Below are 15,457 nucleotides of genomic sequence, written 5' to 3'. Positions count from 1 at the left end.
TAGGCTAAGACTTTCCTTGACCTGACACCAGTGCAGGGAGTTATGCCAGAAGTTTACCAAGTGTGCATCAGCTTTGGAAAGTGTGACTGGAAATAGACCAGCTGCCATCTCCTCCATTGTAAAAACCAGGACCATCAAATGAATCCAGCAGCAGACAAGCCCCAAAGAAATAAAATTGGTAACAATTCTTCAAGACATGTGGTTATGTAAAATCATTCCCTTGGAATGTAGCAGAGTCACAGGGTAACTGAACAAGAAAGAGTTAACTGATGGCTGTTAAGCACAAAAGACCTTAAACTGCTGTCAGAATATATAAAGAACACATCACTGCAATGCTCAACTTACCTTCAACAACTTGTTTTGGCCACAGTTGGAGACAGGATGCTGCAGTAGGTAGATATTTAGTCTGATTCAATTCAGCTGTTCTTATGAGCAGCAATTAGCAGGCTTTTAGTCAGGCTTATTTCAGTTCAGAAAAGCTAGATTGTATATTCAGCTTGATTTTGTTTTGCTTAAGAATTTGTAAGAAAGATGTAGTTTTGCAGATGTGTGTACTAGTGGTCCTGTATCATGCACTTTAACAAATTAAAATGCAAGAGCAGCATGGCCTATGAAAGAATTTTAAGAGTTGCCTCAGTTTAAATGAACAAGGTCCTGCCAGAATAAGGAGGCCTTGTACTTTTTAAGTGACCAAGGACAAGGCAGAGGGAGGGATGACAAACAGTTACTGACAGAATTTATAGATGACAAACTAGGGGAGTATTAAGCAATTAAAAAGATAAAATCATTTGTCCTGAGTCAACTGTTCTGTGCCCCAATTAACCAAAAGACTCCAGATTTCTAGTCATATCTTCAACATAGGGAATACAGATTAAAAATTCAAATACAGGATTTTCTTTTCCTTGTTCCGAATAACATAGTTTCCTGTGCCCCAGATTTCACAACTCTGCACAAATGTTACAGTATGCACTTGTGTCAGTCTCATGAGCCCAGCAAGAAGAGAGATCCTGCCTCCCCTTCCCCAGAGAGAAACAAAGGCCAAGTTACAGAGCATGGTATAAAAACTGATTCCAGTCAGGCAGGCTTGTGTATATGTTCCAATACCAGAAGTCAAGCCATTTTCTCCTAAAGGAACATCAACTGCAATGGGAAACCTACTGTGCCTTTAAGACTGTTTGTCATGTCCTACCTCCAACCAGCAAGATGCCAATTCCAGGTGCTTCTTGTATTCTCCTCTGCTACCCAAAAACATTCTCAAAAAAGGTCTCTTGCCTTCTCAAATGAGATGATTGCCAATTTTTTCTACCTGTTTTCCCTGATATATCAGTTCACCATCATTCTTTGCTACTATGGAAATGGATCTGCTCTGTCAGAGCCATTTTCTTTTAACATGAAAAAAAGAACTGCTAATCTGGTATCATCTGAAGTAGTGAGAGTGCAGTTGGAAGTGAAACAAATTTTGAGTACAAGTACTGATTCTACTAGTCCCAAGAACATGATTTTTCAGTCTCCTGCTCTTAATCTTTCCTGTAGAGGTTGGACTCCTCTTCCTAGGGTTTGCTACAGTATCACACTAGCTTAACTGCTGCAGCAGAGTCCCGAGAGCCTAGTAAGAGAGACTAGCAAGGTGGAGCTGAACTACAAGTTCTTAAATCAAAAAACAAAAAACAACCACTTTCCATTGGAAGAGCTACAAGATTATATTTGTCCTTAAAAATTTCTTTGATCAGAAACCCAGAGATCTGTCAAATCACAACACAAAAACAAATGCTGTGAACAGTAATAGCAGGAAGAGCTCAGTTAGCAGGAATGCTAGGCTCCGGATATCTAATTCTTTGATCTTTCCACTTTACCTTTTAGGAGATGAAAGGAAATCTCTACCCTTGTAGGCTGAGAGTGTGGCACAAGTATAGGGGTACAACAGCCGTTTATTTTACTGTAACAATCCCCAGGATCAACCTAGATTAAACAAAGATTTGGCTGCAGTCCAGAAGACTGGTTCTTCCTCTGTCTCAGCCTTAATTGTATCTGGCCTTGAAGAAGCAATCCAAAATCATTATGGGTGACAGGGTTTTCCATCACTCTCTTCCCACTCATCCATTCTGACAGCCTGCTTTCTGCTTGAGCTTATGCACCATTGTCCCTTCAGCTCAAGTGCTTCTCTCTTTTTACTCTATTCCCACTCTCATACTTCACCAAGCATCCAAGCCCTCTCTGCTGGTTAAGTGCTGCGCTGTGTCCCAGAACGACCCTTTCCAAATTCTTTCCCACTAAGTCATCCAGCAAAATACAGAGAGAGCCTGTTACAATACCACTCCACCCTCAGTGCTAGCTGGTCTTCCTTCTGCCGTGGAATGGTCTGAAAGTCTTCTCCAGTAAAATTCCTACTCTGAGAATGGAAAATTTCAGGCACAAACTTTCATAAAGTTACAGTGAAATGAAAACAGAGGAAGTTAACAGAACCAGATGTACTATTTTGGAAACCCTGACCCTCAATGTAAGTTCTTGCCAGAACACACTTGTCACTAAAATGTTATTTCCAAGCAAGTCAACATTGCCCCAAACAGTTTTCTGTCACTGCTCAGACTAATCTAAGAACATTAGCTGCTCTCCTTTTTTAGATGCCTTTGGGCTTTTATTTATTACAGTACAGATACACAAAAGCCACTTGCAGAGTTGAAGCTTTTTGTATTTGCTTTTAAGCCCAGAATTTAAAGTGATTATAATCATGTAAGGAGAATCAGCATTAGAGGAGAATATTGCTTGGAGTCAGACATTGATTCTCTCCTCTCTCCTCGCTGTGTTGTAAGTTAACTCAGTATTATCTGTTCAGCCTATTGTAAGTTATTCTGACCAAAAACATGTTGCATGTAAAGTCTGGCCTCAGCAACAGCGAAAAGATTTAAAAGCAGCATTTGAAGATAAAATCTGTTTTCTCAATATAATGGTTAGTATTTATCAGAAAGAAGAATTTTAAATCAGTATGACTCCTTAGTACCTTTTTATCAACACCAGGAAACAAACCACCTACTTCGCAAGCAGTTTGAGAACAACTGCATTCATGGTGCATTTTAAGCTCACAGAGTTCGCTGTAAGGTATGCTATGCTATGCAGTTACAGAATCCCAATTCCACCTTACATTTACCATTTAGGGGTGGTTATGCATTAACAGTTCTGGTGTCTCCCTTCTTTCATCTGTTGAGAAAGAACCCTTTTTCTGCCAGGCCCACACAGCCTGCTTCAGAGGTCAGTTTACACTCTAGATCAACTCAGACCTTGGAAAAAAAATTTACAAGAACACACAAGAAAATCACCCCAGCACTAGCCACTGTTTTCCAAGTGCCCAAATGCATTTTCTGAATAGTCTTAAGGAGCTCTCAGAAAGCAACAACTTTAAAACTATTACCTGCAAGTATTGTGAAAACCACAAAAAACCAAAAGATAAACACACCTCAGATGTCAAAATTTGGGTATAAGCCTACTTTTCTGTCCTCCCAGAACAGAGCAGTAAGTTTCTGATCTGCTAGCTCATGACACAGAAGTTTCTTGGAAACCCATTTTTACTGTATTTGCAAAGGGTTGCTTGTACAAGCACAGCAGTCTTTCCCACATTGTGTGCTGCCTGCTTGGAAAGGGCAAGTGTTCTACTGCTTATTAAGCAATCCCACGGGATTCTAAGCAGGCTTAATGTCTTCAATTGAGTAAGTTTTCTTAGAGCCAAAATACATGATCACTTCAGTAAAATGAAGATTGATTAAAACATTAGTATATTAGCTGTCAGACATATCAGAATAGCTCTATTTAAAGAGAGGCTCAAGTAGACTCATCAGTGGCCACAGGTTCACCACACTCAGGCATTCTAAATGTACACTAGCATGAGAACAGCAGATAGCTAGCAGGAAAAAAAAAAATAAGAATTTAACGTCAACACCAGATGAGTTCTTGGGGGACAGTAATTTTCCTTGCTTTTGTGCAATCTCTAGAGACATTGATATAAAACAGCTACTCCAGCATTACTACCGCTAGAGCATTGCTGAAATAACCATCTCATTACACACAGTAATGAAACAATATTTTATTATAAGCAAAAACAGCTTTTATATCACCAAGAAACCAGGACCTATACATTTTTCAAAGAGCTACCCATGTAGAAACTGCTGTACTTCAAAATCAACTTGTACTTCCAGTTAGAGAAAAAAGCCTGGAGTGTTACAAAAAGAAACAAAACCAAACCGAACCTAAAAGTAATCAGAAAAAAAGCAGACCTCACATTATGTAAAATCTGCCATATCCTGGTCCTTCCAGACAACAATAGTTACTAGCTCCAATTCACAGTATTCCAAAATAAAAGTGACTGCTAGTTCAAACTTTCTCAGTGTTTTCTGCTTACCAGTTCCAGACATGCAGTTTGGCAAGGACAATGTACTAGTCCACACAGTGTGCTCTTCAGAACCATTTTAGCATTTCCTTCTTCCAAAAAATAAAACACCACAAAGTCACCGAGTACACATGCTGCATCTTTGTGGGGGGAAAAGAAAAAAAAGGCAGTCTGATGCAGTGAGAAAGCTAAAGCTACGTAGACAACTCATAGGCAACAGCAGAAGCATATCTGAGAAGTCTGGAGAAAGTCAGGAAACCATCTTCAGTATTCTGCATTGAAAGGGTACTCCTTGTGAGTTTTGCACCTGAAGGAAATCAAAGAGCAAAGATTATCTCATGTCTGAAAAATACTATATGCAGCTGTAACCACTGTAAAGAGCCACCAAGGGAGGAGCTGAACTGTATAAAAGCAGAGGCAGTTTGTTTCTGTCTTCCTTGGTGACATGCTGCATTTGTAAACAAAGATTCTTGGGTGGCTCCTGCTGTTCAGGCTCTGAGCATTTCAGGCAGTGCGACCTAGGTGCTTTGTAGAAAACTAATTCAGGTTTCAGTGTTTACTGCCAGGAAGACCTTTTTTGCAGCCTTCCAACAAAGACTTCGTATCTGGCTTTAGGCTTCCAAGTTGCAAATCTGCATATTTCTGAATGTTCACCCACTTTCCCAACCACTCCTGAAGAACATATAGTCAGTCTTTATAATATACCTAAGGGTTATGGCAGAAAGACAAAATAAATTCCATAAGCAAAATTAATCAAGAATTTGAGTCTGCATCATGCTCGTTTCTCCAGTATGGACAAAATGAAAATTATTAATAAGAAGCCTCCTGTTGCAATTCCTGCCACAAAAAGTTTATTGGAGATTGAACTGAAAATGAAGTTTGCTTTATGCTTATCATGTTTTGGTTCATAATATGAACATTTAAAATCTTACTCTGAAAAGTTATTTTGAGGATGACCCCTTTGGAAATCAAATTTGGCTATCCTGAATTTCAACCAAGCCTAGTATCACAACTTCATACACTAAACTATGACAGACTGGTAACAGCTTAAAAAAAAAAACCCCAACACTGCCACTTACGTGCTCATTGCACAGGCTCTCCAGTTTCTATTAAAGCTGAGAATAGTTGCCATCTCCTCTTTAGTTAATTCAAAGTCAAACACCTAACAAGAGAAACAGCTAGAAGTCACCTCTCTGAACAAATTAGAGATTGTAATCAAAATTCACAAAATTAAAGAACAAGTCCACAGTGTAAGGGTGGACTTCTTTCATTAGAAGAAATGACTGCTTTGTGAAGGAGGGACAAGAAAAAGACAGCTCTCTGGATTTCTGGGACTACACTAGCTGGACTTGGGTAGGGAGGTGAGCAGGGAGAGGGAGGAACTAAAAAAATATCAAGTTGCAGTTACACGTGCCAGTTGTTTTAAGAAGCTTGGAGAGCACTCAGTGTTGCAGAATGCCTCCATCCTCCACTTGTGGAGGATGTATCTTTCTGTCTTATTCCAAAAGAAGCATTTACAACACTTCCATATTCTACCTAACACAACTAAGCGTCTTCCAAAACCCTAACACTGATTTCATCAAGGACCACTGAATCGAGAGCAGCGACAGGGTTTATGCACACCAGGACTATTTTCTTAACAGTGTTTGCTCTACATAAGCCTTTTGTGGTGTGCTACTGCACTTGGGCCCCAAGCAAGCTCCGTCAGCCAATTCATCCCCACGGCACAGAACAGTAAGCATCACATAACATGACTGCTAAGATTATCAGCATACTGTTGCCAAAAGCTTGGTTCACTCCTGCTCTCCAACTGTAACCTTAAGTTTAGCCCTCAGTAGACCATGAATAAACATACAGAGAAAAAAAGCCCAGTCCTCTCGGTGAGGAGGACTTGGGAAGGGTGAGAAGGGATCACTGCTTGCTCTGCTGGGGGAAGACATGCTGTCCTGGAACATGCCGTGCACCCAGGTCACTCCTAATGACTCACCTTGAAATTCTCCACAATGCGCTGTGGTGTGACGGACTTGGGAATCACAATCACATTTCTCTGGATATGGAACCGAATGAGAACCTGCAAAAGGCATATCACTGAGCCAGAGAAAGGACAGCTTTTGTTCTATGGCAAGCAGAGCCTGTTCCAACAGTTGTTTGCTGCAAACTGTACAACTCAGCAGAATTAACCCATTTCTGCAAAGCTGCATTTCAAATCATACCTGAATTCTAAGCATCACCTTCTGAAGTGCAAATACAGAAGTGCTGGATCCCCACACAAAAGGTATCCTTTCTCATCCAGTTTAGTGATACTCAGTTCCTTTCTTTCCCACCTAGACTTTTAATAGGCTACACAAGGGTTCACTTCTCTGCAATAGGACTTCAGGTGGGAAGACTGAAACATGACAGCATCTGAAGACAGGTCAAGAAAATGTTTCTTTTTGACAGTCAAAGAGCCCTTACAAGCATGCACTGAAGGCCACATAGTAAACCTGCACTACAACTTAACATCACAGAAAAGCACCACAGTTGACAGGGAATGAAGAGCCAGCTTGTCCTTTACTTTGTTATTAGCTGTCCTTTATGCTGTGTTACAGGAAGGGGTACCCACTGTACAGCACCTACATACCTGTGCTGCGGTTTTGTTGTGCTTGGCTGCAATCTCTTTGATCTTGGGGTCATCCAGAAGGGAAGGATCCTCTGGCTTAGCCCTACACAGAGGAAATATCATCAGTGGCAAGAAACCTCCATAGATCTAACCTAGCAGAGATATGTATCTGGATGAATAATTAAAGGTGCACTTGTATCCTCAAAGTTTCAAGCATAATCCATGCCAGCTCCCTTGCAAAGTGCAAAGCAATCTTACCATGGTCTGTCAGGAGAGCCAAGGGGACTGTACGCTGTCACAGCAATCCCTTTGGATTGACAGTACTTGATCAGCTTCTCCTGGGTGAGGTATGGATGGCATTCAATCTGCCAACATAACAGTACAGAGATTGTCAGTGATTTAACTGCTTTAACATGTTCCAGGGATTAGTTTTTAATCAAATCAAAGGCTGATTTTTGTTCCAACTTACAGTCTCTGTGCAATATTAGGCAGCCTTTGTTTTCCATATACCCCTATCCCCTTTCTACTATTTGTAGCAGTTCTCCTTGCAGTGAAGGGTCCAAGGACTGCAACACCGCTCCTTAAAACTTTGCTGATCTATGTAACCTCCAACATATGGAATCAACATGGGAGCTTAAATGGGACAGTTCGGTGAAATTCACACATGAGAACTACAAAATCATAACAATAGGACAGCAGACCAGTAAGTACAAAGTTCTCTTTCCATCCCTAATTAAACATGCTATATTTTTTTTACAACTACCATATTAACTTCAATGCCAGTATTGTTCTAGTCATTTTTATTTGCTTTGTGTCAATACTCACACTGAATACCTCCAGTTTGCAAATAGCGAGAATGGCTAACTGCTACAGATTTTACACCTTCAGCTTACTGTCCATTCTAGAATTCTATAAACACATGTGTGCTTACCATGAATTTACATAAGAATATCTACAGAACAGAATACAAACTCCTTTAACAGTGGATCTGTATTCTGGCAACCTAACACACAGACATGCAGTATGGAACAGGAATTATTCATGCATCAGGAGGCAGTGAAAGAACATGAATATTTGATACTTTGCATAGAGGGCCTTTCAGGACAGTCCCACACCAGGGAGCACTACTTTTCTTTCAGCAGGCAAAATCAAGAACATTTTTGACTACACTGTCATTTGAGCCTTCTGCAGCCTGCTGCTGCATTCTGAGCATAGTCCCTGGAAACTTGTCCTACTGGCAGGTGGAGCAAGAGAGCGCAAAACATTGGATCAGTTTACAGCCCTGAATGCTTTATTTGTGGTTCTAACTGCCTGCTGTTATCAGAAGCCTGCGTGGCTGTTTCCCTTCTGGGGCATGTTGGAATATTAGACAACAGGACACACAACTCAGTTTTTGCGACAGATTATACATATTTATTTTGCTTCAGCAGCTCCAGAAACACTCAAGAGTGTTACTCAAGAATAGTGTACATCTGGTTATTTTCTCAACTATTCAACAGGTAGAATTTAGGCAATATAAGCAAGGCAAAGTCACTCTTATCCTTCCACTGGTACTCAAGTTGAAAAAACTTCTGAGCTACATTATCTAGTCTTATGTTTGGACCAGGGTGAAAAGTCTGATGTACATTTAAACAAGTATCTTAAGCTATTGCAATCCATACTGTGTAATAATGATCAAGTACTTGAAGAGTCATATTTCCTTACTGAACTAAGTACTAGCATCATTGTAATGTAATTACCACCTTGCCAAATTAATTTCTCACCACAAGTGAAACCAATGTACATACTGACTGCACTCAAATTAAGAATGGGAATGACAGCAAACACAGGGGATTACTGTATCACACATGAGACATCTGCATAGAGAAAGCGTTTGCAGGAAGCACTATCACTATTAGGCCAGTTGGTAAGCGTTAATAACAGACAAGCTTTCAGGCTTGCCAGCATTTCTTCAGAAGTGGTAAATTTTGAAGGAGAGGGACTGAAGACCCATTGCTCTGAGCTTAACTTGCTTATAGTAACCAGAGAGTTTAAGAACATTTGCAAGTATGACAGATATAAAGTCAGTGACCTCTATGCAAGAGACAAGGGTAATTATAAACTACAGTGATAATGGCAACGAGGTGTGGCAGATGTTGAAAGGTACCATAAGACTTCTACTAAGTATCCTAAAAGTACATTGGGACTGACAGTGAAAATACACATAAGTGCAAGATTCATAAGTCTCTAGTCAGAATGTTTCAGTTTTATGGCAAATAGACTTCCAGAGAATAATCCTATTAGTTTTCTGAAAAAGGTGTTAAAATCCCTTTTCAGTACACATGCTGAAGCTACCACAGTGAATTAAATCAGTTCTTGTAATCAGGTATCAATAACTGAGACTGCAGTCCTTCAAACACCATAGCAATCAAGGACAAGTCTAGACAGACCCCACAGGCATCTTATCCTGGGATCTGTCCTCTTCAACAACTTGCCCCAGGCTATAATCTTGTCAAGTTTGCAGGTGATGCCACATTGGGGGAGTATCAGTCAATACACCCAAGGGCAGGGCTGCCACTTCAGGGGGACCCACTCAGGCAGGAAGAACAGGCCAACAAAAACCTTATGAAATTCAGCAAGGCTGCACACAAAGCTCTGCACCCGGCAAGGAAAAGCCCCTGGCAATAACACAGGCTGGAGCCTGACTGCCTGCAAAGCAACTCTGCTAGAAACAACCTGGGGGCCATAGCAGGCTGAGCTGAACACGGGCCAGCAGCGAGCCCTGGCAGCAGGAACACAGCCAGCAAGTTGTGGGAAGTGATCGTCTGCCTCTACTCAGCACTTGTCAGACCACCTTTATAATACTGTGTCCAGTTTTCCCCCTTCCTAGCCCCCTCAGTAGAGGACAGACTGACAGACTGTCATGAATTCAGCAGAGGGCCACCAGGATGGGCTGGAAAACCTGCTGTATTGGAAAAGGCTGAGGGAGCTGGGCTTGTTCACCTTGGAGAAGGGAAGGCTTCAGGTCTCCTAGTAGCAGCTTTTTAATACCTAGGAGGTCATCCAAAGACAAGCCAAGCTCCAAGTGGTGCACGGTGGGAGGACAAGAGACTACAGGCATAAGTTGAAACAAGAGAGGCTGAGACTGGATATAAGAAGACTCTCTCCCTCCCCCATACACCCAAGGCAGGGGCTCAGGCAGTGGAACACACACACTGCCTAGAGAGGCTGTGCAGTCTCCATCCTTGCAGGTTTTCAAGACAGATAAAGCCCTGGGCAACCTGGTCTTACCTCGCAGCTCATGCTGCTCCAAGTTGTGAATTACAGCAGATTATCTCCCAAGGTCTCCTGCCATCTCAATTTTCTTAAGATTTTATTCAAGTGCTGTCTATATGCCTGGACACTTCTACTCTATTTGCACTTGCAACTCCATTTCCTCCCTCCTCCCAACCCTCATTAAGTCTGTAAGCAGTCCATAAAGCATGTTCCTGTTCAATTCCCTCAGTTGTCAGCAACAAGAACTGACCCCTCCACAGAAGAGTTGCAAAAAGATCATCCAGATCTCTGTTAGGTCCTCATATACAGAGTATAAGATTTACTCTACTTTGAGAAAGTTTTTGAAGGTCATCTGAGTTCCTCCCCCACCAAAAAAAAAAAAAAGGGATTCTGGAGCTGCTCCTTGCCAGATTTCCCAGCAGCAGTGCAAAAAGTCCATAAAAACCCAGCACCTTGTGCATCCAGAAGTAATTAAAGGGTAAGACTAAAAGAACACACTGTGTCTACTCCATTCTCTTTCTATAACCTTATTTCATAATAAGATCTTAGCAATTCTTTAAAAAGCAAACAAACCAACCAAACACCACCACATGATCATTTGCCTGTTGTCACTTTGCAGCTTACCTGGTTATTTGCAGGTTTGTATTTCAGTCCCGGCTTGTTCAAGATTCTTTCAATCTGCTCATGGTTAAAGTTGGAGACTCCAATGGCTTTTACGAGACCAGCATCCACCAGCTCTTCCATGGCCTAACACAAACAGGAGCAAAGTCAGCATCTAGTTTACATGACAGGGCCTGAAGAATACATTCTTCCTGACACAGCTTGCTTGCTTCCTTCATGAGAAGCACAAAATAAGCATTCAGATTTTCAGAGTTCAAGTTTGAGGGGAAAAAATCCAGAGCACTAGTATATTTGTGCCATGTCTCCTATTTCACCAAAGCTCAAAGACACATTCTTTGAGATTGCAGAAATTCACAGCAAGTTAGAAGCAGAAGATAATGATACCCAACAATTAACTATTGTACCAATGAGTCCTTCCAAGTAGTTCTACATAAATGAGACAATTTAGACTGCTGAAGATAATGAAAACATGGAAGAGACTGCCAAGGACAGAAGATATGATTCTCCTGCTGTGACTAAACTCACCTCCCATGTTTGTAGAATGTCTGTGTTGCTGGGTATAGACATGCCTTTGTCATCTGTGGGAAACAGCTCCTCTCCTGCCTGTCAGTGAGAGAGAAAATGCTTGACACACTCTGTGGTGGGAAATTCAGTTAACACCAGCTGAAGACTACAATACTGCAAACTCCTACTGCAGGACATACTAATACTTGTTACCTACATACATATTAGATAACACTAATACTCATTATCTATATTCTTCAGTCTTTTCTTTTGCTTTCACACAGGATTATGGCATTTTTGCCTGTAGCCACCCCAATAAGGACAGGTACTTCTGCTGGACACAACGTCCTCTGGCTCATCAAAATACATATGGTGAAACATAACTGTCCACTTGTGGAATTATAGCCAGTTTACAAGTTTACTTTCTGTATTACAAAAATATACAGTCCTTAGGTGTACATAATGAAGTGTTTTATTAAAATGTGTAATAAGGACCCACTTAGGACCTGGAGCATGTTCAGTCTATACTGGACCAGATCTGCTGACAGGTCTTTCATGGGGAGATTCATTGTTTAAGTTGCTGGCATACGGAACGTTAAAACAGCCTGTGTTCCAGTTACGACTACATGCCAGATACCAACTTCATTCAAAACCAGTTCTTTTCTACTAATACATTATTATACCACAACACATTTCCACTTTGATAGTTCTGTCCATATGAAACTAATTTTAAAAATACAGATGCTATGAAAAACAGTTGATCTCCAAAGCAACAAGCAGAATGAATATATTGATCAGGCTCTAACAGAAAGACCTGAGCTTAGAAATATTCAAACTGAGACATCAGTTCCTTTGCATGCAGTCAGTAAAAGAGTTAGGAACTAAAAAGCTTCACCTTCTGAAATCCAAGGTCTGTGGAACACTAAGGCTCCTACAGCAATGGTCAGTTCAATCTGTACTGTATTAAAGGACTTAGTGATTAAAGACAGAAATAGAAGACACAAACATTATCTTGTTCTGTGATTCTGCAACATGCAGAGGAAAGAATTTCTGTCAGGCAGCAAAGCACAGCCCTCCTCCTCACAAAGAGGGACCATGTCATTGTCAGCTGAGCACACTTCAGATTTGTAGAAGACAACACACAGGCAGTAATCAAAAGGAGATCAATATAACTTATGCTTGCAGCAAAGAAACCCACCCCTAGTGCAAGGACTGCCATGATCAAAAGGGTAGAGGATGCTGTGCAAGCAGGAATCTCAGAGGTAGGGACCAACGGCCAGGCTCACAGGGCCAGAGTAAAGCCAAGCACCAGAGCAGTGGTGGTACACAGACACATGACGGTTGTGTCAGCTGGAGCAATTACTCAGCTGTAAAGCCATATAGCTCTTCAAAACTGCCAGTCACAACAAAGCCAAATGCACTGCTGTTACTGTACCTTAAAACCAAGGGGCCAATGGATGAGGTAAAGATCCAGGTAATCCAGTTTCAGGTCGGCTAGAGTCTTCTGGCAGGCTCCCTTCACCAGAGGCTTTTCATGAAACGTGCACCACAGCTAGAGACAACAAGCCAAGGCACACCGTGACCTCCTGGGTTAAAGCTCTTGGAACCCTTCTGTGCTGTTCGGGAGAGTGCCTGTCCCCTTTAGAAGGTGATGTGGAACCACATCATCCTACTGGTCTTCAAACGGGGCTTGCTCTGTGAGCAGGACTGGCCCACAATACTGAGGACTGTATGTGCAGTGGCAGCACACATGACTGAATGGTGTCATGGCAGACAGCAGAAGTAGTCTGGTTCCATTAATTAAGACTTCATTTAAAAACCACCCACTAGAAGGTCAGGTACTGCATGAAAGAGGACAGCATAACTTCACACCAGTAAAAGTTTAAAGCATCACCCATGTCAGAGGTACATGCCCTGCACTATTCTCTGTACAGGATGAGGCAAAGTAGGACATCTCAGGAGTGACCTGAATGATGTTCTGAATTGTTCCATGCTGCACCACAGAGTAGGAAAGTAAAGAACTGGTGAGTTACTATAAAAAAAAACACATCTCCCGGGATCCTGTACCACCAGATCCATACCTTACTGACAATGAAGAGATCTTCACGTTTCACAACACCTTCCTTGATTTTCTGCTGGATCCCATCCCCAACTTCATTTTCATTTTGGTACACGTAAGCACAATCAAAGTGACGGTACCCAGCATCAATAGCAGCCATCACGGCAGCTGTTACTTTCCCTGGTGGGGACTGAAAACATAATATCAAAGAAACTCTAATCAATATATACTGAAGACCTTTTTCCTAGCAAATGAAAATTAAGAAAGCCACCCCACTCAAAGCAATCCCACAATTAAAATAAAGCAAAAAAAAAAAACCAACCCACTAACAGCATCAAAAAAACCCCCCAGCTTTCCCTGCAGCATTCTTGAGCCTGTGAACATCTTGAATGCAGGCTCCCGAGCTCACAGCCAGCCTCCAGCCGTTCCTCTGTCACCCCACTCCCGGGCAGGGCTCAGCCCACCACCAGCACAGCTCTCCACAGCCGGGCCAAGGCCTCCTCGCTTCCCCACACCCCTTCGCAGAGGAGAAGCCCCCGGCAGCTGCCAGCCGGGGGGTTCAGCCCAGCGGAGGGGCCTCAGCGACCCGCGTCCCTGGGCAGAGCCCCGCAGGAGCTCGGGCTGGTGCGAGGGGGCAGCGAGGGACCCTCGGTGCCAAAGGCCGCAGCGGCACCGCCGCACCGGGAGGGGAGCCCCGGCCGCGAGGCCGGCGGCGCTGCGCACGAGCCCGGGCCGAGCTCCCACCCCGGCGGCCGCAGCTGCGCCCGCAGGGGCCGGGCCGCCCCCGGCCGCCCGCCCTCTCTCCCCAGCGCGGGGCCGGGAAGGGGCGCCCGTCCCGCACGGGCGGTGGCCGCCGCTGCCCTCCGGCCGCCAGCGAGACGCGGGGGGGCACCGCCGCGAGCCCCGTTACCTTCCACGTGCCCAGCCCCAGGATGGGCATCTTGGCCCCGGTGTTCAGCTGCACGTAAGTCGCCATGGCCCCACGCACCACCCGCCAGCACCACCGCGACAGCTGCCGACCCAGCGCCTTTAATAGCGGCCGGGCGCGCCCCGCCCCGCCGCGGCCCGGAGCGGGGGATGGCGGGGCGGTGCCGGCGCTGTACCGCGGAGCGCAGCTGCGGAGCGGGGGCCCGGGCCCTGTGCAGCCCAGGGAGGGGGTCCGGGGCGGCGGGTGAGGCGCGGCAGCTGCGAGCCCCAGACGGTTCTTAAACCGGGACTGCGCTGACCTCACACGAGAGGCGTTCAGTGTGCCGTGCTCGCTCGTGCCTCCCGCAGCACCTCAGTGCCTTGGTGTCACATCTCAGGCGTCCCCGGGATCGGGATGGCAGAGGGGACATGAGGCAGAGGTGACTCCCTGCGCCCTAAGAGCTGTTGGTGGGTTGCGAGTCTCAGGCCATGGAAGGGCTGAGTCCTTTGGCTGGAGCAGCGTGTCCCCACGGCAGGGATGGTGGCCTGGGCTGCTGCCCCTTGTCGGAGCTTTGTGACCCTCTGTGCTGATACAGTGAGATGGCTGGAGAAACCTTGGCGTGGCTGGCTTGTGAGAGCAGGGAGCACCCCATTCCCCTCTCCAGGTGGGAGAAATGCAGCTTCCACTTTAGGGGAAAGTGAGCTGTGGCATAGGTGTAATTTAGGATAAAGTGAATTTAAAAAAAGAATTTTATTTAGAATGTTGGGAGAGGTTTTTTCAAAGTATTTTGAAAGTTGCAGAAGAGGAACAGTGACTTTTTAATGAGTGACATAATGACCAAATTGTCCCTCCGTCTTTAGGAAGGTGCTGAGGGCATTTCAGAATAAAATGTGCGATTGTAATCATACGGGGTAGGTGGCCAGTAATCTCACGTCAGAAACTGGCTTTGAAATTGTTGCAGACAAGCGTATGCTGTTCTGCTGAGGAGGTTGCAGCGCAGTGGAAAAAAACAGGCTTGCCCGCGAGGCTTTGCTGCTTGCTCACACGTGGAAGAGTTTCTTCAGGTGCAAGCACTTGCTCTGGGTGCCTCTCCCACGGCAGAGGCCCGTGCTCCATTTTTTTTGCTCCATTTAA

The 15,457-nt window shown here is 44.0% G+C and overlaps 1 protein-coding gene across 1 annotated transcript; it reads right to left on the bottom strand.

Moving 5' to 3' along the window:
* Positions 1 to 4,060: 4,060 nt before the first annotated feature.
* LOC137664444 (aldo-keto reductase family 1 member B1-like) lies at positions 4,061 to 14,464 on the bottom strand. The gene is made up of 10 exons (XM_068402479.1): positions 14,327 to 14,464; positions 13,439 to 13,606; positions 12,793 to 12,909; positions 11,379 to 11,456; positions 10,857 to 10,979; positions 7,236 to 7,342; positions 6,999 to 7,080; positions 6,366 to 6,449; positions 5,458 to 5,540; positions 4,061 to 4,685 (listed from the first exon to the last, which is right to left on the bottom strand). Exons 1-10 carry the CDS (start codon positions 14,390 to 14,392, stop codon positions 4,643 to 4,645), a joined length of 951 nt encoding a protein of 316 aa, XP_068258580.1. The 5' UTR covers positions 14,393 to 14,464; the 3' UTR covers positions 4,061 to 4,642.
* Positions 14,465 to 15,457: the final 993 nt, after the last annotated feature.

This window comes from Nyctibius grandis, chromosome 5 (assembly GCF_013368605.1).
Source record: "Nyctibius grandis isolate bNycGra1 chromosome 5, bNycGra1.pri, whole genome shotgun sequence".
In the NCBI taxonomy this organism is placed as follows: Eukaryota; Metazoa; Chordata; class Aves; order Nyctibiiformes; family Nyctibiidae; genus Nyctibius; species Nyctibius grandis.
Note: the sequence above shows the minus strand (reverse complement) of the source record. Positions and strands in the feature narration are given on the sequence as shown.

Excerpts from the sequence above, each read along its gene's own strand:
- LOC137664444 (XM_068402479.1), bottom strand. The coding sequence starts at position 14,392 with ATGGCGACTTACGTGCAGCTGAACACCGGGGCCAAGATGCCCATCCTG. Across the intron at positions 11,457-12,792 it reads ATTGGCCCCTTGGTTTTAAG|GCAGGAGAGGAGCTGTTTCC; the intron begins GTACAGTAACAG and ends TCTCACTGACAG. Across the intron at positions 4,686-5,457 it reads AGAGCCTGTGCAATGAGCAC|GTGCAAAACTCACAAGGAGT; the intron begins GTAAGTGGCAGT and ends GATTTCCTTCAG.